At 44.3% G+C, this 23,361-nt stretch overlaps 1 protein-coding gene across 6 annotated transcripts in view; it reads left to right on the top strand.

Moving 5' to 3' along the window:
- Positions 1-23,361, top strand: part of ABLIM2 (actin binding LIM protein family member 2) — a 193,937-nt gene that overhangs the window by 73,154 nt on the left and 97,422 nt on the right. For all 6 annotated transcript variants that reach the window (XM_040419153.1, XM_040419155.1, XM_040419154.1 and 3 more), the window contains exons 3-9: positions 1,214-1,397; positions 2,020-2,135; positions 12,612-12,738; positions 13,008-13,101; positions 16,010-16,097; positions 19,946-20,004; positions 21,015-21,092. In XM_040419153.1, coding sequence (XP_040275087.1) covers positions 1,214-1,397; positions 2,020-2,135; positions 12,612-12,738; positions 13,008-13,101; positions 16,010-16,097; positions 19,946-20,004; positions 21,015-21,092 — 746 coding nt within the window. The remainder of the gene's footprint in view (positions 1-1,213; positions 1,398-2,019; positions 2,136-12,611; positions 12,739-13,007; positions 13,102-16,009; positions 16,098-19,945; positions 20,005-21,014; positions 21,093-23,361) is intronic.

Raw genomic sequence — 23,361 nt, 5'->3', positions numbered from 1 at the left:
ACATGGGGCCACTTTTAGGGTTTTTTTGGGCCTACTTTAAGTTTCCAGTCCGCCCCTGTTCGAAAGAAACCTACACAAACACGAGAAGAACATAGAAACTCCATTTTGTCCTTGGTCAGATTTGGACCTAGCACCAAAGCGCTACAAGGCACCAGTGTTCACCACTGCTAGCCATCATACAGAAATATAGTTGCCCCCACTTTTTTCAGCCTGCAGCAGTTTTTGCACGTTCCTAATTCTTCCATCTTTGTCTGGTGGCCGGCTGAGGGGTTGGGATAGCAAAGGGGTTAGGGCTTGAAGTGGCCCTGTACTTTCAGTAGACGTTTGATATGTCATAGAGACAGGGGTGCACCACCAATGAGGCCAGGTGAGGTGATTGCCTCAGGCGGCAAGACCTAGAGACAAGTGGGGGCTGTGGGAATATCTCTCTGTATTCAACTGTATCACAGTATGCCTTAAACAGTAGGGCTGGAGGGGTTGGGCACCATTTCAAACTTCGCCTCAGGCAGCAGAAATGCTAGGTGTACCCTTGCATAGAGACATTTCAAAAGTTTAGATCACTGGGTTTGAGTGCTGAGACCCCAACTATCTCTAGTGCGCTTAGCACGCTCTCTTTCCTCGTTGCTCGAGGTGGGCCCATAGGCTGTCTTCTGCAGCAAGAAGAGAGAACACGCTAAGCAATCACTACTCTTCCGTCGTTCTAGGGATCGGTGGGACTCTCAGAGCTCAATCCCACGCCGATCTAAACTTTTGATGTCTCTCTATGACATCTATCAAAAGTTTACTAAAAGTACAGCGCCACTTTAACCATGTATTTTGTTCTACAGAGGGGGGAGGCTCCTGCTGCAGCCAGTTTCTTACAGCCAGACAATAGTAAGGTGGAGGAGGGAGAACAAAGCTGAGCTCCTTGGAAGATTTCTTTATATATTTCTCAGTTTTAATTATAATATGGGACAAAATAGAGCCAAGGGAAACGAGGAGATGAAGAGAGGAAGTGCTAGAATACACAGACCCCTAAATAATAGTAATAGCCACATTGTACCTCCGATGAACAGAAAGCCTTGAGGTCTCCAAAAATGGCATTAAGTCAGTCAAAGAGGTCAGATGTGGACATGTCCCACTGGTTCTCCACCCATGACCTGAAACACCTTCTAACAATTCTTGAAGTTGGTCAGTCTTCTTTAATAATGAACATTTTCTCTCCTTCTCCTAGTCTGTGGCTGTGACCTTGCCCAGGGTGGATTTTTTGTGCGGCAGGGAGACTACATCTGCACTCTGGATTATCAGAAACTCTTTGGAACCAGATGCTTTAGTTGTGATAAATTCATAGAGGGAGAGGTGGTGTCTGCACTTGGGAAGACCTACCACCCCTGCTGCTTCGTCTGTGCTATATGCAGGTAAGGGGGTCTTTTAGGAGTCCTACCTTGCTGGTGAAGATCCTGATTTTGCAAATGTGTTGATGGGGAATTCATTTGAGACAAGGACATGGGCAGTCTGCTGTATATAGGGTAACATGTAACATTTTGCCGCCATACAAATACACTAATCGCAGTGTTAAAGGGGTTATCCGATAAGTAATGTAAAAAAAAAAACAGACATCAGACAATCTCTTTTTAACAAACCAAGGACCAGCCCTGTACCTCACATGGGTCCAGAGATCTCCACATTTATTGCTCTGCTAGATTTATTTGAAGCTGGCAGCTCCGGGGGCGTGCACCTTCTCTGGGGGCATGTCTTTTCTCTTACAGCTAGTGGCAGTTCAAGGATGGAACGGAGCATGTGCGTCCACCTCAGTTCCCCTGGATAGATAATTTGGAAAAAGGGCAAACAGCAGGTGGCGCTATACAGTTAGATTTTAGTGAATAACTCATATACTAAATTTGTAATTACATGCAATCACAAAAATACTCAGATCCAGGTGCTGGTTTGAAAAATGTAGAATATTTTTGGTGGAACAACCCCTTTAAGAATATGGACCTACACTAATATATATCTATATGTACATTTCCTGTTTTCTAGAAGCCCCTTCCCTCCTGGTGATCGTGTTACTTTTAACGGCAAGGAGTGCATATGCCAAAAATGTACCGTCTCCCCCACCGTCAGCAACAGCAATTTCTCAATTCAGTCTCTGAGAAGTAAGTCTGTTGTTTGCTTGATTTTACAGTTTATATGCAGCTGTAAATCTAAATCAGGGATGCCCAACCTGCGGCCCTCCAGCTGTTACAAAACTACAACTCCCAGCATGCCCTGATAGCTGTAGGTTGTCCAGGGATGATGGAAGTTGTAGTTTTGCAACTGCTGGAGGACCGCAGGTTGGGCATCCCTGATCTAAATAAATGAAGGACTGACTGTGTAAATGCTTTACCTATCCTGTACCGATCCTGCATTACAGCCTGAACTGTATTAGGACGAGTTAACACTTCCGTTATTTCCATCAGATATTGTCAGCCAAACTCAGGCGCGGGTCAAAAACACAGAACAGGAGGAAATCTTTATATTATACCTGATCTCTGTGTAGGCTTCACTCAACTGATGAAAACAACTGACCAAATAACTGAAGAATGAATTAGGCCATATACATTCTTCAGGGCTGCATTGACTGCTTCAGAGCTGAAATCTTCCAGCATTGCTACACTATTTATATTTATATATTATATTTATATATATATATATATATACCCTGAAATACAGCCCAATACCATTATTTCTCTCTTAACAAATTTTACAAGAACCACTATGCATTCTGGCAGGTAGCAGTCATCCGTCAGACTGCCGGATCGTCACATGTTATTCAGAGAACACTTCAGTGGAGTCCAGGAATGACGTACGTTACACCACTCCAGCAGATCTTCTCCACAGCTGCTCAACCAGGGAAAACCTGTCCTAACACAGAGTTCTTGTGCTGATGTCAGTGACATGCGCTGCAACAGAGCACTGTACCATAGAAAGGGCTCCAGGAATCGTCCTCGGCATGCAGTGTATGGCCAGTATGTACAAACCGGATTCCAAAAAAGTTGGGACACTATACAAATCGTGAATAAAAACTGAATGCAATAATGTGGAGGTGCCAACTTCTAATATTTTATTCAGAATAGAACATAAATCACGGAACAAAAGTTTAAACTGAGAAAATGTACCATTTTAAGGGAAAAATATGTTGAATCAGAATTTCATGGTGTCAACAAATCCCCAAAAAGTTGGGACAAGGCCATTTTCACCACTGTGTGGCATCTCCCCTTCTTCTTACAACACTCAACAGACGTCTGGGGACCGAGGAGACCAGTTTCTCAAGTTTAGAAATAGGAATGCTCTCCCATTCTTGTCTAATACAGGCCTCTAACTGTTCAATCGTCTTGGGCCTTCTTTGTTGCACCTTCCTCTTTATGATGCGCCAAATGTTCTCTATAGGTGAAAGATCTGGACTGCAGACTGGCCATTTCAGTACCCGGATCCTTCTCCTACGCAGCCATGATGTTGTGATTGATGCAGAATGTGGTCTGGCATTATCTTGTTGAAAAATGCAGGGTCTTCCCTGAAAGAGATAACATCTGGATGGGAGCATATGTTGTTCTAGAACCTGAATATATTTTATTGCATTGATGGTGCCTTTCCAGACATGCAAGCTGCCCATGCCACATGCACTCATGCAACCCCATACCATCAGAGATGCAGGCTTCTGAACTGAGCGTTGATAACAACTTGGGTTGTCCTTGTCCTCTTTGGTCCGGATGACATGGCGTCGCAGATTTCCAAAAAGAACTTTGAATCGTGACTCGTCTGACCACAGAACAGTCTTCCATTTTGCCACACTCCATTTTAAATGATCCCTGGCCCAGTGAAAACGCCTGAGCTTGTGGATCTTGCTTAGAAATGGCTTCTTCTTTGCACTGTAGAGTTTCAGCTGGCAACGGCGGATGGCACGGTGGATTGTGTTCACTGACAATGGTTTCTGGAAGTATTCCTGAGCCCATTCTGTGATTTCCTTTACAGTAGCATTCCTGTTTGTGGCGCAGTGTCGTTTAAGGGCCCGGAGATCACGGGCATCCAGTATGGTTTTACGGCCTTGACCCTTACGCACAGAGATTGTTCCAGATTCTCGGAATCTTCGGATGATGTTATGCACAGTTGATGATGATAGATGCAAAGTCTTTGCAATTTTTCGCTGGGTAACACCTTTCTGATATTGCTCCACTATCTTTCTGCGCAACACTGTGGGAATTGGTGATCCTCTACCCATCTTGGCTTCTGAGAGACACTGCCACTCTGAGAAGCTCTTTTTATACCCAATCATGTTGCCAATTGACCTAATTAGTGTTAATTGGTCTTCCAGCTCTTCGTTATGCTCAAATTTACTTTTTCCAGCCTCTTATTGCTACTTGTCCCAACTTTTTTGGGATTTGTTGACACCGTGAAAATTGGAATCAACGTATTTTTCCTTTAAAATGATACATTTACTCGGATTAAACGTTTGATCTGTCATCTACGTTCTATTACAAATAAAATATTGACATTTGCCATCTCCACATCATTGCATTCAGTTTTTATTCACAATTTGTTTAGTGTCCCAACTTTTTTGGAATCCGGTTTGTAGGTGCAAACGCTCGTCTTGGTTAATCAGCCCAGTGGGTGCAAAAGTGGACGTGGCCTTTAACGTATTGCAGTCTGCTACATCAGAATATTAAAATATGTAGTGGATATAATTATCCATGCACAGCAATAATAGGTTGGGGGAACTCAAGGTCTTTGCATTGCCACCTTCTGGTAATAAGTAGTACTGCAGCATTTTTATCAATTTTTTATTTAAAGGGTAAATTAAAGGGCTTCTCCAGGTCGGTACCTAAAATAGGTCTTTCAGCGAACCAGTGGGCGATTACACTTTGAGCAAAACTTTTGCGATCCTAGCTGGGGTGACATGAGCACCCGACAACATAATGTACATGCAGCTGAACAGGAAGAAAAAGGAGCATATACGGTCGGGATATCAGAGGAAAGACCAGCAGCCAATTGCACAGCCGGATTGTGGAATCGGCTGAGCGACAGAAGGTTAAACACTGTTGAAAATGTCTTCTCTCCATAGGTTAGCAGAAAGGCAAATTTTAGGTCCAGGTACAGGTCCAGAGAACCCCTTTAATCCTATCATCTACCATAGACCTACCCGGTAGAAAAAGTAACTGTAAATTCACAAACACAGATAACCTTCACCTTATCATTCCTGCTGCAGCACTTGGTAACTTGTATCAGAGAAGAAAACTATCCAGTATGTGTTAATTATAACCCTGTTACATCCGGATTCTGCGAATATTTAGCTTGATGAAGTTTATGGAGCTTCAGTAAATGGATGCCAGGATCAGATGTTTGGTGCTTGCTGAGAAGCAGATGTGGAAGGAACTTAGAGCACAGAAGGTGGTTCACAAAATAAGTCATTAAATCTCACATGCAGGGCAGAGAGACAGAGGGACAACTACGAGTCCTGGTAAATATGTAAAGCTTACAGAATGGCATGTACTGTGCACAGTGTGACACATTGTTCAGCGAGCCGTGCACTCAAATTACTGTCCAGCCATGTCTCTCAGTTTTTTGTCAGAATTTGGACTGTCCGCAACACGCCTCATAAACCTTTAAAGTGTATGACCACCTTTATACACCACTTTACAGTTTATATACAGTCTTTGTAAATTTAGTATTTTTGTATATAAAATTGTTTACATACATTCCATTTGTTATGTTGTTCTGAGCTGTATCCTGTATTATACTCCAGAGCTGCACTCACTGTTCTGCTGGTGGAGTCACTGTGTACATACATTACACTACTTTTCCTGTACTAATCCTGAGTTACATCCTGTATATCTTTTATTAAAATTTTAAAAACATAAATAAATAAATACAAACCAAAAATACAGGACATAAGGCACCTCAGCACGGTACAGACAACACCGGTCCAGCCCAACACTCACTTCCCCATAGAACACCCACTATATACAGTATTTACAATTTTTATCATTTCTATTTCAATATTATTGTACTAATCCGGTTGCACCCTACCTACGCACAGCAAAATACTGAAAACTTACAAAAAACTTACAAAAATCCCACACACCAACACCCCAATTAAACACACACATTTTTTATTTATTTTTTTGGCTCTGAGCTGGTCCAGCATCCCATGCCCCCAGTACATGATAACAGACATCCATGAACCAGCCCAGAATTTTTCATATACCCCAAAAGTCCCCAATGTCCCATGGAACCCTAAAACCCTCCCCCCATTTACCCACCACCCAACCTAACACTACACCCAACAACTCAAATTATAAAATATATACAGTACAGACCAAAAGTTTGGACACACCTTCTCATTCAAAGAGTTTTCTTTATTTTCATGACTATGAAGGCATCAAAACTATGAATTAACACATGTGGAATTATATACATAACAAACAAGTGTGGAACAACTGAAAATATGTCATATTCTAGGTTCTTCAAAGTAGCCACCTTTTGCTTTGATTACTGCTTTGCACACTCTTGGCATTCTCTTGATGAGCTTCAAGAGGTAGTCCCCTGAAATGGTCTTCCAACAGTCTTGAAGGAGTTCCCAGAGATGCTTAGCACATGTTGGCCCTTTTGCCTTCACTCTGCGGTCCAGCTCACCCCAAACCATCTCGATTGGGTTCAGGTCTGGTGACTGTTGAGGCCAGGTCATCTGGTGCAGCACCCCATCACTCTCCTTCATGGTCAAATAGCCCTTACTTTCAAAGTTTTCCCAATTTTTCGGCTGACTGACTGACCTTCATTTCTTAAAGTAATGATGGCCACTCGTTTTTCTTTACTTAGCTGCTTTTTTCTTGCCATAATACAAATTCTAACAGTCTATTCAGTAGGACTATCAGCTGTATATCCACCTGACTTCTCCTCAACGCCACTGATGGTCCCAACCCCATTTATAAGGCAAGAAATCCCGCTTATTAAACCTGACAGGGCACACCTGTGAAGTGAAAACCATTTCAGGGGACTACCTCTTGAAGCTCATCAAGAGAATGCCAAGAGTGTGCAAAGCAGTAATCAAAGCAAAAGGTGGCTACTTTGAAGAACCTAGAATATTACATATTTTCAGTTGTTTCACACTTGTTTGTTATGTATATAATTCCACATGTGTTAATTCATAGTTTTGATGCCTTCAGTGTGAATCTACAATTTTCATAGTCATGAAAATAAAGAAAACTCTTTGAATGAGAAGGTGTGTCCAAACTTTTGGTCTGTACTGTAGATCACTATACAAATATACAACATATATACACACTACATACCAATATATACAAATATACATATAGACATATAAACTAAAATACATGGCAGACCACCCACAGTGAGGCTTTTCAGCCACACACGAGCATTAAAGCCCAAGTTCGGCGCCTGCAAGCCCTATATCCTCATACAGCCACAAAAAAAAAAAGTAGAGTGTCAGCATCAGCACACCACCAGGAAGGGAGACAACAGGCTAGGGTACCCTAAAGGCAAAACTCCTCCAGAGGAGAGAGGCTCTACCCGCCTCCAACCTCTCATACTCCAGATAGTGAACCTTTACCAGGTCTCCAAGAATGTTCCTAACCACCTCATCCATGGGGAGGATTTTGTGCTGCATCGAGTCTAAACATCGTGCATGCCACGTGTAGTACCTGACCATTGAGCTGACTAAGAATAAAGTGCAGCGGTCCCTACCACCCAGGTGTCTGAATGCTCCATAGGCCCATTCTGCATAGGAAAGAGTGACCAGCCTAGGCCAGCCGATGGAGGTCCCCACGCTGGTGTAAACCTTTGTGTTAAAGGGACAATGAAGCAGAAAGTGGCCCATGCTCTCCAGCACACCACTGCACTCAAAAAACTTAAAAGGGATACTAATGGAATTTAAAAGCCGTAACCCGACCCCCAGATCTCGACTTGGGCAGTCCCTGAGGGCCAGAGGTTTCTGGAAATGGGTCAACAGAACACTCTGATCAAGGAGTTCCCTTGACTGAGTCCTGATTTCCCACATCCCCAGACCCCACCAACATAATAACTTCAGAACCAGGGCAGCATAAGCCGGGAGATGCCCATGTGGTGTGCAGAGATCCTACACTTGCCCTCCTATCTCCCATTCCTGGAAGAAAGGCCGAAACCATCCCGACAGGAGACTACCCACAGAGGAGCCCTCTCTTTCCAGAGGCTTGCAAGATTAATCTTAATAAAGGTGTTCACCAGGAACACCACAGGGTCGACCATACCCAACCCTCCTAGCCTCCTCGTGCGGTAAGTAACCTCCCTCCTGACAAGGTTCAGTCTATTTCCCCATAACATCTGAAAGAACAGACTGTAGACCCGAGTCCAGAAAGGTTTTGGCAAGACGCACACACTGCCCAGATATAACAGCAAAAGGATCAGGTAGGTTTTGATAATGTTCACCCTTTCCCTGAGGGTCAACGACCAACCCTTCCACTGGTCCACCCTCTGAGCGGAAATCAACCCTTCTAAGGAAGCGATCAATCGCGAACACGTACAATAGCGGGTTCAAAGGACAACCCTGGCAAACCCCAGATCCCACCTGAAAAGGGGCGGCCAATCCAACCATTCACAAGTGGGAAACGCTCTCCTCCTGCATACAAGGTCTTAAGCCAACAATCCCCCCCCCTCCCCCCCCCCCGGCAGGCCATATCTCAGAAGGACAGACCAGAGGTACTGGTGGTCAACGCGATCAAACGCTTTTGCCTGATCCTAGGACAGCATGTAACCCTTCCAGTGACCTGCCCTGCCCTGCTCCACAGCCTCCCGGACACTGAGCATAGCACTAAAAGTACTGCGGCCTGGAACAGAGCAATGCTGGGCCCCAGAAAGGAGCTGGGGCGCAATCTTCACAAACCGATTAAATAGCACCTTCGCCAGAATCTTTCTGTCCACACCGAGGAGCGCTCCAATTCTCAATGTGGAATGGATCTTTACTCTTTGACAGAATGATCAGGACCGACCTCCTCATTGACTTGAGGTGGTCGTACTGGTAGAGTACCCAAGGAGAGACACTGATTGAATACCTCAGTCAAGAGGGGAACTAAGGTGTCCTTAAAGGTCTTATAAAACTCAGATGTTAAGCCATCAATCACCAGACTGACTTTCTCTTTCTGGATCATTTCAGTCAAAACGTCAAGAGAGGGGTCGGCTCCTGGTTCAGGAACAGTTTCAGCCAGGAAAACTGATATCTTATCACGATCAAGATCCCTCTTCACCATGAGATATGAGTAAAAGGATCTGACGACCTCCAAGATCCCTGATCTGGACCTTCTCAGGGAACCCGTACTATCAATCAGTCCTGACACAATCTTACTACTTACTAACATCCTGAAGTTTCTGTAAGGGTCGGGCGAGCGGTATTTCCTGTAATCCCTCTCAAAAACCAAAGATGCGTGTCTATCGTACTGACACCTCATAAGCAAAGACTTCACTCTGGAGATCTCCCCACGGCTACCCCCAGTCGAGACAAGACGTTCGAGTTTCCTCCTCAGGCCCTGATACAGGCGGTACCTACTCAGACTCCTGAGGCTCGAGAGCTGGCGGAAGAATCTCCCCACCCTTTCCTTGAACATCTCCCACCACTCAGACTTACTGCTGCAGAGATCCACCAATGGTACCTGGCTCTGAACGAAAACCTCAAAGGACTGTCTTATCTCCGCTTCTTCCAAGAGAGATAAATTGAGCCTCCAATATCCTCTTCCCACTCGGGGGGTCTCTGTAAAATTCAGAGAAAATAAAATCAGACAGTGGGCGGAGAACTCCACCTCCACAGCAGACACGGCTGAAGAGACGGCTTTCTCCTTTAAATAAAACCTATCTATTCTAGACCTACAACTACCCCTATGATAGGTGAACCCCGGGTGGCCTGGGGTGTGCCGGATGTGTACATCCACCAGGCGAGCCTCACTTGATATACTATTAAGCGAGATGCTGTCATAAGTCAGCCCGTCCCTAGAACCTCCCATATCCTGGGGCCTCGTGACAGTATGGAAGTCCCCTCCAAAGACCACCTGCCGACTTGTAAAAAGATAGGGCTTGATCCTCATAAATTGACACTTCCGGTCCCACTTGGACTGGGGACCATAGATGTTAATTAGACGAAGTTCTTGTCCCTTCATGAGGACATCCAAGATCAGACACCTCTCCATTTCTAATTCAATAACCCGTCAGCATTCTACCGGTGCAGTAAAAAGGACCGCCACCTCGATATATGCCTCGGCCACAAGAGACCAGTAGGAAGCCCTGCGCCAAAATTGCTTTAAATATGGCCGCCAAATCTGCCAGCCTGGTCTCCTGCAAAAATAAAATGTCAGCTTCAACCCGGCTGAAAAAATCAAAGGCCGCAAATCTAACCGTGTCTGACTTAATGCTCGCGACATTAATGGACGCCAGTGTCAACGAAGTGGGTGCCGCCATCATGGTTGATTGAATTAGACGGCTTTCTTTTTCCCACTGCCCATGCCATCCTTTCCATCAGATGATGGCTTACCCCTTTTCAAAGAAACAGATGTATCCATCTCTTCCTCTTGGGGGCCACTTCGGCACAAGCCCTCAAGCCGCGCAGCTCCTCCAGGTGCCTCCTCAGGGTCTTACTCGCGTCTTCATATTTACGGAGGTGGCTCACGACCAGGGAGCCGTAGGTGGAAATGGACTCCCGGGCCCTCAGTACGCCCCAGCCTTCCTCCTAAAGATCTGCTTCACTTCCGTGAACACTCGGCTTTCGCTGGGCCCTGGAAGTGCCACTCTCACCTGTGCTAGCATTCAGGTCGTCCTTAGTGGATCCAGCCTTGCGGCTCTTCCTACTGTCCACAGGCTCAGGGGAGACAGAAGCCACATTGCTCCGACTCCTGCCAGATCTTCTTACCCTTGAGTCCTCCATACAGGCCAAACGCTGGCTCCTCCTGTCCCCTGATTGCCTGCCGCTGGGAACAGGAGCCTGGGGCTTACTTCCCTCGCTCATGCCTGAGAACTCACTCTCTCCCTGGGGAGGAGAGAGCCAGCCTCAGGTGGATAGATTTTTCCTCCAAGCGATTCAGGAGCATCAGCACACGCAGCCACAGGCGACCACACCTACAGGTAATTGCAGTTCAGGCACAGCTGGTCCAGAGCTGCAATCACTATTCTGCTGGTGGAGTCGCTGTGTACATACATTACAAATCCTGTGCTGATCCTAAATTACATCCTGTATTATACTCCAGAGCTGTACTCACTATTCTGCTGGTGCAGTCACTGTGTACATACATTACATTACATTACTTATCCTGTACTGATCCTGGTTTACATCCTGTATTGTACTGCAGAGCTGCACTCACTGTTCTGCTGGTGGAGGCACTGTGTAAATACATCACTGTGTCACTGTGTTCATACATCGCATTACTTTTATTGTAATTAGTTACAGCCTGTATAATATTTCAGATCTGCATTCACAATTCTGCTAGAAGTGTCAAGAAGTTTTCCACAATCCTTTTAACCCCTTAGTGACCACGCAGATTTTTTTAAAAATCGCATTCAAAGAGCTATAACTTTTTTTTGTTTTTTTATCAATGTACATGTATGAGGTCTTATTTTTAGCAGGACAAGTTAGTTTTTAATGCACCATTTTGGGTACATGTAATGATTGATTAAAGCCAGCTGTTTAGCTAAGACCCAAACCCCCTTTGTTTACATCAGTAAAAAGGCGTATTAGTGGTCACCCCCTTCTTCTATAATTGCCGGGATCCCAATTTAAAGTGTCCTTATGAGCACTCAGAGAGCTGACACAGACACACTGCTGAATCATATTATTTCCTTTATTCCACACAAGTATACATCTTTATAACACTACAGATAATCATAGACAAATCTGGCCCACCACCAAGGGGGTGGAAATCAAAACTAATGATTTGATTTGTTATTCATAAAAGCCAATACTTCCGTACCATACTAACAGAATTCTAATAATTAAAAAGTTTCTGCGGCATCTTATCTCAAAGTTGACATTCTTCAGCAGTACATCCCGAAACTAAGAAAACAAAACATAACTTTCTTGGACATCAAACTCTGATAAGGGGAGCAAGGGAGCTGCTTACCTTGGCCTGTAGCTAGAACATTTGGTTTATTCACAGAACCCCCCCCCCCCACCCCACCCTTCACAGCTGGCTCAGTAATTTTCCACATATGCACAAGATGGAGGACATGTTTATACAAAATGGATTCTCATCCCTCACAGTCTCTGTCACTTCATTGTAGTTTATTTCCTGTACCCCTATATTCCCAGCATATAGGAGTATATCTATTTTAGAACTACGTGCTCCACTTCTTGCACCATATATCATACTGCAACCTCATTCTCCATAACACCGTAGTGAACATTTGTCACAACAACGACAACTTCATAATTAGTGGACTCCATAGCTAGTATGAGAATTGGCCCCAAACCCTATTGAGGGCTTCTCCAAATGTCCTTTGTTTATTACATTATCCACAAAAAATCTGTAAGCAGTGAGCTCCCCCTAGTGGCGGCTGCAAACTGTGCTATACCATATAATGTTATATATACCGTCAGACTGACAATGTGATATTTTCACTATTTACAGACTGCGGAGGCTGCGGCTTGGAAATAAAAAATGGGCAGTCATTGGTGGCTCTGGAAAAGCACTGGCACTTGGACTGTTTCAAATGTAAGACCTGTGGTGTCTATTTGAAGGCGGAATATATTAGCAAGTAAGTAGGCGGATCACAGGCAGATACAAGTGAACATGGGATGTGTCCTGGAAACACGCCTATAGTACGGCTACATGTGCCCACCTGGGGGTTTATTACTATTATGTATATGGGTTGTGTGGTGCATTTATACAAAGAAGTCAGAGGATAGGCAGATGAAGATGATGGGTGTAGGACAGTGGCGCAATTGATCATGGCTAGGTCATGTTGTCCTATATTTGTGGCATCCTTCCATTATATGAACCCTTGACTTCTAATCTGTCTTGCAGAGATGGGATACCGTATTGTGAAATGGACTACCATGCAAATTTTGGCATAAAATGTGATCACTGTGAGAAGTTCATCACGGGCCGGGTGCTGGAGGTAAGTACACCAAACAAGAAATGTGGATGCATCTCAAGCTGAAAGTGGGCCCACAATGACACACCAAGGATCCAGGTTCTGTGTTGTACCAGCCACAACAGGCCTTATGAGGCCCATGTGAGGATCACCCCATCTCAAACAGAGTGGGCCCAGAATGACCCACAAAGATCCAGGTTTTGGTTTGTACCAGCCACAACAGGCCCCTTGAGTTCCACATGAAGATAACCTGATCTGAAGCTGAGAGTAAGCCCAGAATGACCCACCAAGGATTCAGGTTCTGGTTCCTTACATCCACAACAAGCCCCATGATGCCCATGTGAGGATAACCTCATCTGAACTTAAGAGTGGGCCCAGAATGACCCACCAAGCATCCAGGTTCTGGTTCAAACAAGTCCCAAAAGGTCCACGTGAGGATATCCTCATCTGAAGCTGAACGTATGACCAGAATTACCCACCTAGAATCCAGGTTCTGGCTTCTACCATACACAACAATCTCAAATCTCCCATTCTCTATAAATGTAAGTGTGCCCAAGATATATGAGAGTCTCAACATTTGGACCCCCACCTATAAGGCAATTATGAAATAACCATTCAATATGAGCATGAATGTACTGGTTCTGTAGAGAACTAGATGTATAAAAAAGACAATTTTTGTTTATTTTAGACATTTTGATGCCTTCTTTTTGATGTAACATCTCCTCACCTCCTGTCTGAGTTCCTTTCATCCTCAGGACATGGCACACCTATTATAGATAAGTTGGGCTAGAAAGTGCGTGAATCCTTTAAAATTGTAAATTTAAGGTTTCAGGAACCCTTAGAGCAGCAATAAAGTAATTTATGGTAATTGGTGGTCAGATCCGTGTATTGACTCATATTGACTCCTCACAGTCCAATTTCCGCATTTTAACTGATGCAACAAAAGTTCTAATGGCTTAATGAGATGTCCTGACACATCTCACTAAGCACTCGTATTCCCCATGTATTGCCAGATCACAAACATCTTTTCTTACAACTTTGTGCCATTCCTCCTGGAAATGTATGAATACATACTGGGTGACACCATTCCGCTTCTTAATGGGGTTATATAGTTAATACGGTTGAAAAAAGACCCCCATCATGTTCAACCAAGGGATAAGTGGGATTTACTTTTAAGAATTCATCTAAACCCTTTATAAAACTGTCCACTAGGGTGTTTATCTATTGTGTTTCGAATTGGACATTTTTGTGAGTACGACAGACCTGGTAAGACAGTTAAAAAGATTTTAGTACAGCACTCGGCTATTTACAGCTGTCCCATAGGGACTGAATGGAGCTGCAGGAAACACAACCTCCTGCTCCATTCATACGGCGGAAAGGGACCAGTGATGGCCAGTTCGCAGTGTTTGCCAGCGAACACATGCGGGCTGCCATCTTGACTCACAAGTCCGGCGATGCACAGGTAAGTCCTTACCTGTGCCTTTGCCGGGAGCCGGTTTGAAACAAATGCGGTCACCGGGAGCAGGCAGTTCTGAGAACAGCCAGATGATGGTCCCCGGCGGCTGTTCTCGGAACTGCCTGCTCCCAGTGACCGCATTTGATTTCAGACCGGCTCGCGGCACAGGTAAGGGCTTACCTGTGCATTGCCGGACTTGTGAGTCAAGATGGCAGCCCGCATGTGTTCGCTGGCGAACACTGCGGGCTGAAAGGGACCACAGGATTGGGAAATGGTTCAGTGGGAGCCCTGACCGCTGGGAACGATCAGATCCTGTGGATATGAGATAGGGCTGAGCTACATGTGGCCTCCCGCATCAGTGACACATGAAATACAAAGCGGATTCCTGTTTAGGTCAATAGGTTTGTTATGTTGGTGGTTCTTGACATGCGTTGCAGAACTTTAAAAACCTTGTAAAAAATGAGCCACCTTGAACACATATCATACTCATCTTTAAGCCAAAAAGTAACATTTTTGACTTATCAGTCTACAGAATATTTTCTGGTAGTCATCGGGCTCTTCCAGGTGATCATTGGGACAGATTTCCTAATCCTATGGATGATGTAAAGTCAGGGAATAATGTATAAAGTGTGCCATGCCAGAAAAGTGAAGTAATTTTGCCTGTTTTGTCGGTTGAGTAGGCATTTGCATCAAATTTATGACGTATTTGCTCCATTCTTAGGCCGGTTTGCACCATGCTTGGCAGGTTACATTTATTACAGGGTAGCCAGATGTTTTTTTTTTATTCAGATTTGTCATTGCAACTTTTTGAAAAAAGTTCAAAAAGAGTTTCAAGTGTAGAAACTGACAGAGCCTTTCTCATAAATAGGACTAGACTTTAGACTGAAAAATCCATTGGGATTTCATGCAACAAATTTTAAAATTGACGACTGCAGCATTTGTCTTCCAATCAAGCAGACAAACAAACAAAAAAAGTTGTATACAACTTCATCCCCTTAGACAGGTGGTCTGGACCTGCACCAGATTTATCACAGGGGTTAAGGTGCAGGGACAGACATTTTTCTCTGACTCCATACCTACTATTGGTTGGCTTACTTTGAACCAGAATTTTACGCCAGAATTGTGGTGCAATTTTGACCCTAAATTGCGCTTCTTAGATCTCATCCCTTTTGAGTAAGCCATGCACCCCATTGCCAGGTTAGGCTCAGATAACTTCTCTAAGCCTAGATGTGCCAAATAGCTCCAAATTGCACCACATTTTGGCACAATTTACACAGAAGGTGCAGTCATATTGGTAAATCTGGGCCACTGTATGCAGATAAAAATGATCAAGCCCTGCACTTCAGATAAAACAAAAAACTTTAACAATCCTGCTTATGATCAATCTCCCCCATTGACTTCTGGTGAACTGAGTTATTTAGAACCCATGTAAAATGTTTAAACCTCATCCTAACGAATCCCACCGATTCCTTGTAGGCCGGAGAAAAACATTATCACCCAACCTGTGCACGATGTGTCCGCTGCAACCAGATGTTTGCCGAGGGGGAGGAGATGTACCTGCAAGGTGAGCACTCTGCTATCTTATTATTTACCGATGTATGACCTTATGCGCATGGAGGCATAGGGTGGTAATAAGGATCCGTATTGTAGTATATGAACCGCCATATGGTGCTTAGAAGAAATACTTTATTAAAGAGATTTCCTTTAAAAACCCGATTTGATCTATATGCAAATTAACCTCAGATGAGTCCTGTCCCTGACTCATCTCACATACAGGACTCATCTCAGGTTAATTTGCATATGTAACAAATCTTTTTTTTTACACAATAAAAGCACACAGAGCTATGGGGACTGGGTATTGCGGACATGCTAGCGGCCATCTAGCAACCCATGTCCTCAGCTCTATACACAAAATCCCGGTGACAGGTTCCCTTTAAGCAGTTTGAGTCCGTGAAACCTGCCTCCCCCATATCCTGTCCTATCTCACCCTCATGGATACCCTTCTGTCTCCTTTGCTCCCTCATGTATCCAGAGCTCCTGTTCCACCCTCCTATCTCCTGGTGCTGCCCTGCACAGACCTCCTGCCACTACTTCTTGTATAAATCCCCCTCAGAACCCCTTCCACCTACTTGCTGTGTCCACCCTTCCTGTCCATCCAGGGCCCCAGGCCCCTGTCTCACACCTCTGCCTCTCATTATGGTGGTGTCTGAACCGCAGTCACCATAAGGACCTTCTAACGTCACAGGGTCATTTGACTGTGCCCCCCCCACCCCGTACTGTGCCCCTCACTCCGTACTGTGCCCCCTTATACCCTGCATTGTGCCCTCTTACAACACCCTGTGTAGTGCCCCTAGTTATTCCGTGTACTGTGCCCTCTTATACTCTTTTATCCGGTCACGGTATGGCGGTGTTATCTGGTCAATGTATGGCGGTGGTATCCAATAACTGGATGGCCATAACTGTATCCCTTTCCCTGCCCACGCCACCTTTTTTAGACCTGGCATGAGCGGGAAAAATATGCAGATTGCAGTGCTAAGGACCTTTGCGCCACAATCTGTTTCAGAAGTACGCCTAATATAGACGTATTTCTATATAATAAATGACCACCTAATTGTATTATTATTCGGGGGTAGGGATAATATCTTTATATTATATAGATTCTAGTGTATTATACTGTGCCCTGTATTTCCCAGTAGAAAATGATCTTTAGGAAGCACAGTCCTCATCCCTGACCACCAGGACCAGGTAGCGCTCTGTCAGTACATGGCGGCCTCCCCTCTCCGCCACGCTGCTCCGCTGTGCACTGGTGCTTATTCTGACACTAGGGCTGGGTTCACATCCTATTTTTGCCATCCATTTAATGCATACCAAACATGTATGTGGTAACAGATGCCTCAGACTGATGCCGTACAGTGGCCGCCGTTCACCATACAGTTCCATTGTAAAAAAAAAATATATTTACGTTAACGTATGCATTTTTTTACTGGACTCTGCAGGATACAAAAACGTGGAGTGCTGCACATTTGTATACATCAAACCGATAGGACAAACGTGATGTGAACCCACTGGGGGGGCGTGGGGTGTACTAAAATTTTCTGTGGGGCCCAGTCAGTTCTATTGTATAAGGGCCACTGGTGGTCATTATACCGTGTGGGAGCCACAGAGGGACATGTAAATGTACAAAAATGCCTCAAGGGGGCCCACTGGTATTTTTCGCCCAAGGGCCCACATGAACCTGGATCTGGCCCTGTCCTTTTGGTCTGTGTCTGGGCATTATTCAGCGAGCCCCTGGGGAGCTGGTGAAGAGGATAGGAGTAGTAGTGGCCCTGATGAGATGTTGGGTCCTGTACTACTTCAGGTCTTCGCTCCCTGGGGTTAGGTGCAGTCAAAAGGTGGTATGAAGGAATCAGGCAGACGTAGGAGAACAAAGGAGGAATTACAGTACATCCAGCTGTCGTCTGTACAAGGGGAAATGTCTCTAACCCAAGATAATGAGGTATGGTGGCAGGCAAGATGGCAGACAATAGCACTCTAGAGTAGTGTTTCTATCTCTCATTATTTCCCTTCACTACCAGCAATAAGCTGGCCCTTTTGGCTATAGGTGTCCACTTGTACAATGCAGGCTTTTAAGTGTGCCTGTCCTGAACTGTAGTGATGGGTGTCTTAACTTGTTATCCCCTCACCTGCAGCTCATTCTGTAGTGCTGATCACTCTGCTGACTGTAAACTCTTACAGATCTTCTGTAGCCTGGGATCTTGCAGTTTCCCTGGCGTAGTGATCCCCACGGTCTAGCTGGATCTCTAGTCCCAAGGGCCCCTGGAGCGGGAGCAGATGGACGTGCTTCCTCACTCCAGGCTTGCCCGGCTAACTCTTTAGGGCTCTCCCTCCTGGCGGGAAGCAGAACCATCCCACTCCCACCAAGAGGGGAGGAATGGAATGGTAAGGTCCACTCCTAATGCCAACCATACCTTATCATTCCTGAAGCATATGACACGGCAGATACATAACACAATATATGACATTAGTACAAAATATAACAAAAACAATCGCAAAAAATCTAGGGAATAGCATAGTAGTGTAAACTATTTCATACAACAGTGTCCATAAAAAAAACCTGTGGGACGCATTTGCAGTATAGCTTAAAAGGAAGCCATAAACATGATTCGGACAGAGCCTAAAGTGTATGAAGCAGCCAATTATTCCCGCCCCTTCTGTGTTGTCAGTCCTCCATCTCCAAGATGCTGCAGAGATGGTTCTTCTCAGTCGGGACATACTGCCGTGTGACTACTGAGAGAAGGAGGCTACAGGATTGATCCCTAGAGAGAAAAGTCTAAGAGCCCATTGGAAACTGATAGAACCTGACTACAGAGGAGGCTGTTTGTAGTCAGGGTCCACTAGAGGACCACAGGATTGTGTGCACCTGCAACAAATGCCCCCAAGAGTAAAAAACGACTAAGGAGGCAAAATAGATAAGGAAGATATAGTACAGACTGGTAGATTTTTTATATTTTATAGCCATTGGCCACAAGTAATATAAAGGGGAAGGCACACTTTGAGCCGGACAGTGTCGTATAACACCCTGCTCCACTATGTACTGACTATAAATCCCGGCAGAGCTGTGTATAGCGGGTGCAGTTGTTATATTTAGAAGCAGCCAATGTTCCCAAATTACGAGACCTTTTCTTATTTTATCCAATGCTCCTGAGTCCCGACGGCAAAACCTGTGACTAACACGTCTCTCCGTCACACTGCCCGGAAAGTGAACTATGGCCTTATAGTTACAACCATGTCCGTTTATATATGGCGGAGTATAAAAGATTTATGACGCTGTTCATAGACACATATAGATAACTTGTGGAATCAAGGATCAGGCATATCAGATTTCAGTGTCCCTAATTCTTTTTTCCATTCACAGCTATAGGTGGGGTCATTTATCAAACGTGTGTAAAGTAGAACTGGCTTAGCTGCCCATAGCAACCAATCAGATTCCACCTTTTATTTTTCACAGCTCCTTTAGAAAATGAAAGGAGGAATCTGATTGGATGCTAGGGGCAACTAAGCCAGTTCTACTTTACACCATTTTGATAAATGATGCCAATGGTACATTTTGGGCAGATCAAACCCCCTCCCCCTCCCCCTCCCGCTTATCCCGCCCCTCCATCTAAGCCCCACACTTTTTTTCTCGCCACTTTAGGAAAGTGGTAAGAGGCTCAAAAAGTCGCAAATTGCGCCACAAATATGGTGTGCGCCGTAATTTATGACTTTCTTTACGCCACAATCGTAAGAACTTTAGTAAATGCCCCTCTTTGTGTTTCTGTTATTAAGACCTCTGCTTGCTCTTTGTGAATATACTAATATTCAGAGGCAATGAAAACATTTGGTCCCAATCCTGTATGTTTTATTTGTTCGTAGGGAATTCAATATGGCATCCAATCTGCAGACAGGCTGCCAAAACGGAAGAAAGAAACAAGGTAAATCAGAGGTTAATATTTGAGAAATATTCGAGAAGCTGACTCAGTTGGCTCTTTCTCAGCTCCTGACTGTCCTACTTTTCCAGACCTCTTGGTACAGACTGTTCTAGTCGGAGGAACTTGCACCCTCAGATAACTTTAGCATCGCTTTTACGTCTCTGAGCAGACCTGGTCTCACTTGAATCCTTGTGCTAGTGCTTTATCTTACGTTAACACACTTGTGATGTCACCGAAGCTGACAGCAGCTTACCTGGCTGAATCCCACTTATGATGTCATAGCAGCTTACCTGACTGAATGGAGTAGTGATGTCACAACACTATAGTTACCAAAATCCCTCTCGTGATGTCACAACATTTTAGCTACCGGAAACTTAGTTTTGATGTCGCAGCAGCTTGCCTGACTGAAGTAGTTGTGATGTCACAACACTTTAGCTACCTAAATCCCGCTTGTGATGTCACAGTGCTTTACTTACTTTAAAATGCTTGTGATGTCACAACATTTTAGCTACCAAAAACTTACTTGTGATGTCACAGAAGCTTACTTGACTGAAACTCACTCATGATGTCATAGTAGCGTGCCTGACTGAAAGTAGTTGTGATGTCACAACACTTTAGCTACCAGAATCCCGCTTGTGATGTCACAGTGCTTTACTTACTTTAATATACTTGTGATGTCACAGAAGTTGACAGAAGCCTACCTGACCTGACCCGCTTGTGATGTCATAGCTTACTTGACTGAATGTAACTGTGATGTCAAAACACTTTAACTACCCGTAGCTTACTTATGATGTCACAGCAGCTTACTTGACTGAAACACACTGATGATGTCACAGCAGCTTAGCTGATGGAAACCAAATTGTGATGTCACAGCCCTGACACCAATGTGAATCTGAAGCCCAACACGTCTTCCATTGCATCCATTTGACTTGAATGTCATATTTTTCAATGTATTTGCACCCAAAAAATACAGTGACGTTTTCTAATGTTGTATTTACTTCATAATCTGATAGGAAACAAGAACGTCTTCGGAGAGCATCATATCAGTTCCAACCTCGAACACATCTGGATCTCCAAGCAGAGTCATTTATGTGAGTTGATGACAATGTGGATTATATTGTATTTACTGGGACATTTCTATTAGATATACTGTCAGGCTCTATACACAAAGATGCCTGTAGGCTCAGCCCAAAACTAAATTAAACTGTTGAAAAGAAAGACAGGCTTTGTTGCCCACGGCAGCCAGTCACAGCACAGCTTTCATTTCACCACAGCAGTCTAACAAATGAAAGCTGAGCTCTGATTGGTTGTTATAGGCAACAAAGACAGATCTAGTAAATGAGACCTATGTGTCTTTACAATGATATTTTTTTCCGCAGTCTGTTCTCTCACTTTATGGCATCTTAGGTTGGGTATACCATTGCACTTTATAGGTTACAAGTAGAGTTGAGCGAATCGAATCCAACCAAGTGGAATTCGATCAGAATTTCAGGACAAATTTGATTCACCGCAAAGCCGAATTTCCTCGCGCTTCGCGGTAGCGAATCGATTTAACCTGAAATGGTGTTATTAAAAAAAAAAAGCAAAAACAAATCATACTTACCAACTCCATTTAATAACGACGGGCCGGCCGCTGCCACCCAGATTGAAGATCTCAGACGAAATCCCATGCGTGGTGACGTATGACGTCAACACACCAGCCGGCGTAACAGCGTCATCTCGGGCCGCGCGAGATTTTGCACCAGATCTTCAAGCAAGATTGCGGCGGCCGGCCCCTTGCGAGCAAATGGATTTTACACTGTTTTTACTCTCAGATGCCGCGATCATGTATAAACGCTGCATCTGAGGGGTACAATGAGGGAGGGGGGGTGCAATCACCCGCTATTCTTTTTTTGTAAAATTCAGTGAAGCAGCTGAATAAAATTTTTAAGAAATTGGCTCATCTCTAGTTACAAGTTGTAGCTAAAAATGGAAAAATAAGGTACTCAGCATAAGCCTGTGACCTGGAGAGCTGATTGAATGATTTTTTTATGATTCCAATAGTATTTAAATACCAGTTTGAAGGATTTCAAGGTCACTTTACTACCTACAATTTGCCTCTGTTGATTGCACTTCCTGCTTGTTTAGTGTCTTGTACTACATCCCAATTGTGCAAGCTTTTCCCAGTAAGGCCTCCATACATACACCGGTCTTAGGGTCCATTTACACGTCCGTAGAATGGGTCCGCATCCGCAAATTGCAGAACGGGTGCGGACCCATTCATTCTCTATGGAGCAGGAATGGATACGGACAGCACACAGTGTGCTGTCCGCATCCGCATTTCCGGAGCGCGCCCAGATCTTCCGCAATTGCGGACAAGAATAGGCAGTTCTATGGGTCCGGTTACCATAAATATAACTTATGGTTTAGACTAATTCATCATCAATAATGACCTAATATAATGTAAATTTCACATATTTACCGTTCAGTAGTTATAAAAGTAGTTTTCTTCCTCTGCTTCCCACTGTGTGTTCTCATAAATTACCATGGCGACCTCGACCTGTAGTTCTGAGCCTTTGTCAGGTCGAGCATGCTCAGTGTGTTGCTATTAATTCTCTAGCTAAATGTCTGGTGAAACAAAGGGAGTGTCAGTGTGCTGCTGATTGGTGAGTAGAGGGGGTGTGACTGGACTGTATATCAGGCAGCCAATCAGTAACCATCAACACTCACAAGCTCAGGATTGTGGGGATTGTAGTTTTGTGAGGGAAGATCAGGCGCCATGATGCTCTCAGTGTGTTGCAGGCTCACACAGGAGCTAGACAAATTGGTCTGGTTATATGTATAGATATGGGTTCTGGTTGGGTCACAGCTTACAGCCTTGATGCAGTTTTTCAAAAATTAAGTTACTTTACCGGAATACCCCTTTAACTTTGTTGGGCCATTTAGGTTCCCCCACTTCTTAGAAAATAGGCGAGTGGAGTGTAAAACAGGATATGGGCAAAAATGTGCTATTTTTCTACACTAGAAAGCTGGCGTAGAAGCCTTGATAACGTTCTGTATGAAATCAGAGGTTTATAGATACGGTATGGGCATCCTACTACAGGACTGCAGCCATAATATGGTTGTGTGCCCTAATTTACATGGTGGGGTGCCCTCTAATTAGCTTTGGTCGGCAGTAATTAATCTTAGGTATAAGATCCAGGTTAGTATTTCCTAAGCAGGGGCTGCTTAAGAGTGTGAACCCTTCATCAGTCAGTGGATGTAAGGTGACAACTACTTATATGCAGTATCTCACAAAAGTCCACCCCTCACATTTTAGTAAATATTGTATTATATCTTTTCCTGGGACAACACTGAAGATATGACACTTTGATACAATGT

This window comes from Bufo bufo, chromosome 2, assembly GCF_905171765.1.
Source record: "Bufo bufo chromosome 2, aBufBuf1.1, whole genome shotgun sequence".
Taxonomy (NCBI): domain Eukaryota; kingdom Metazoa; phylum Chordata; class Amphibia; order Anura; family Bufonidae; genus Bufo; species Bufo bufo.
Note: the sequence above shows the minus strand (reverse complement) of the source record. Positions and strands in the feature narration are given on the sequence as shown.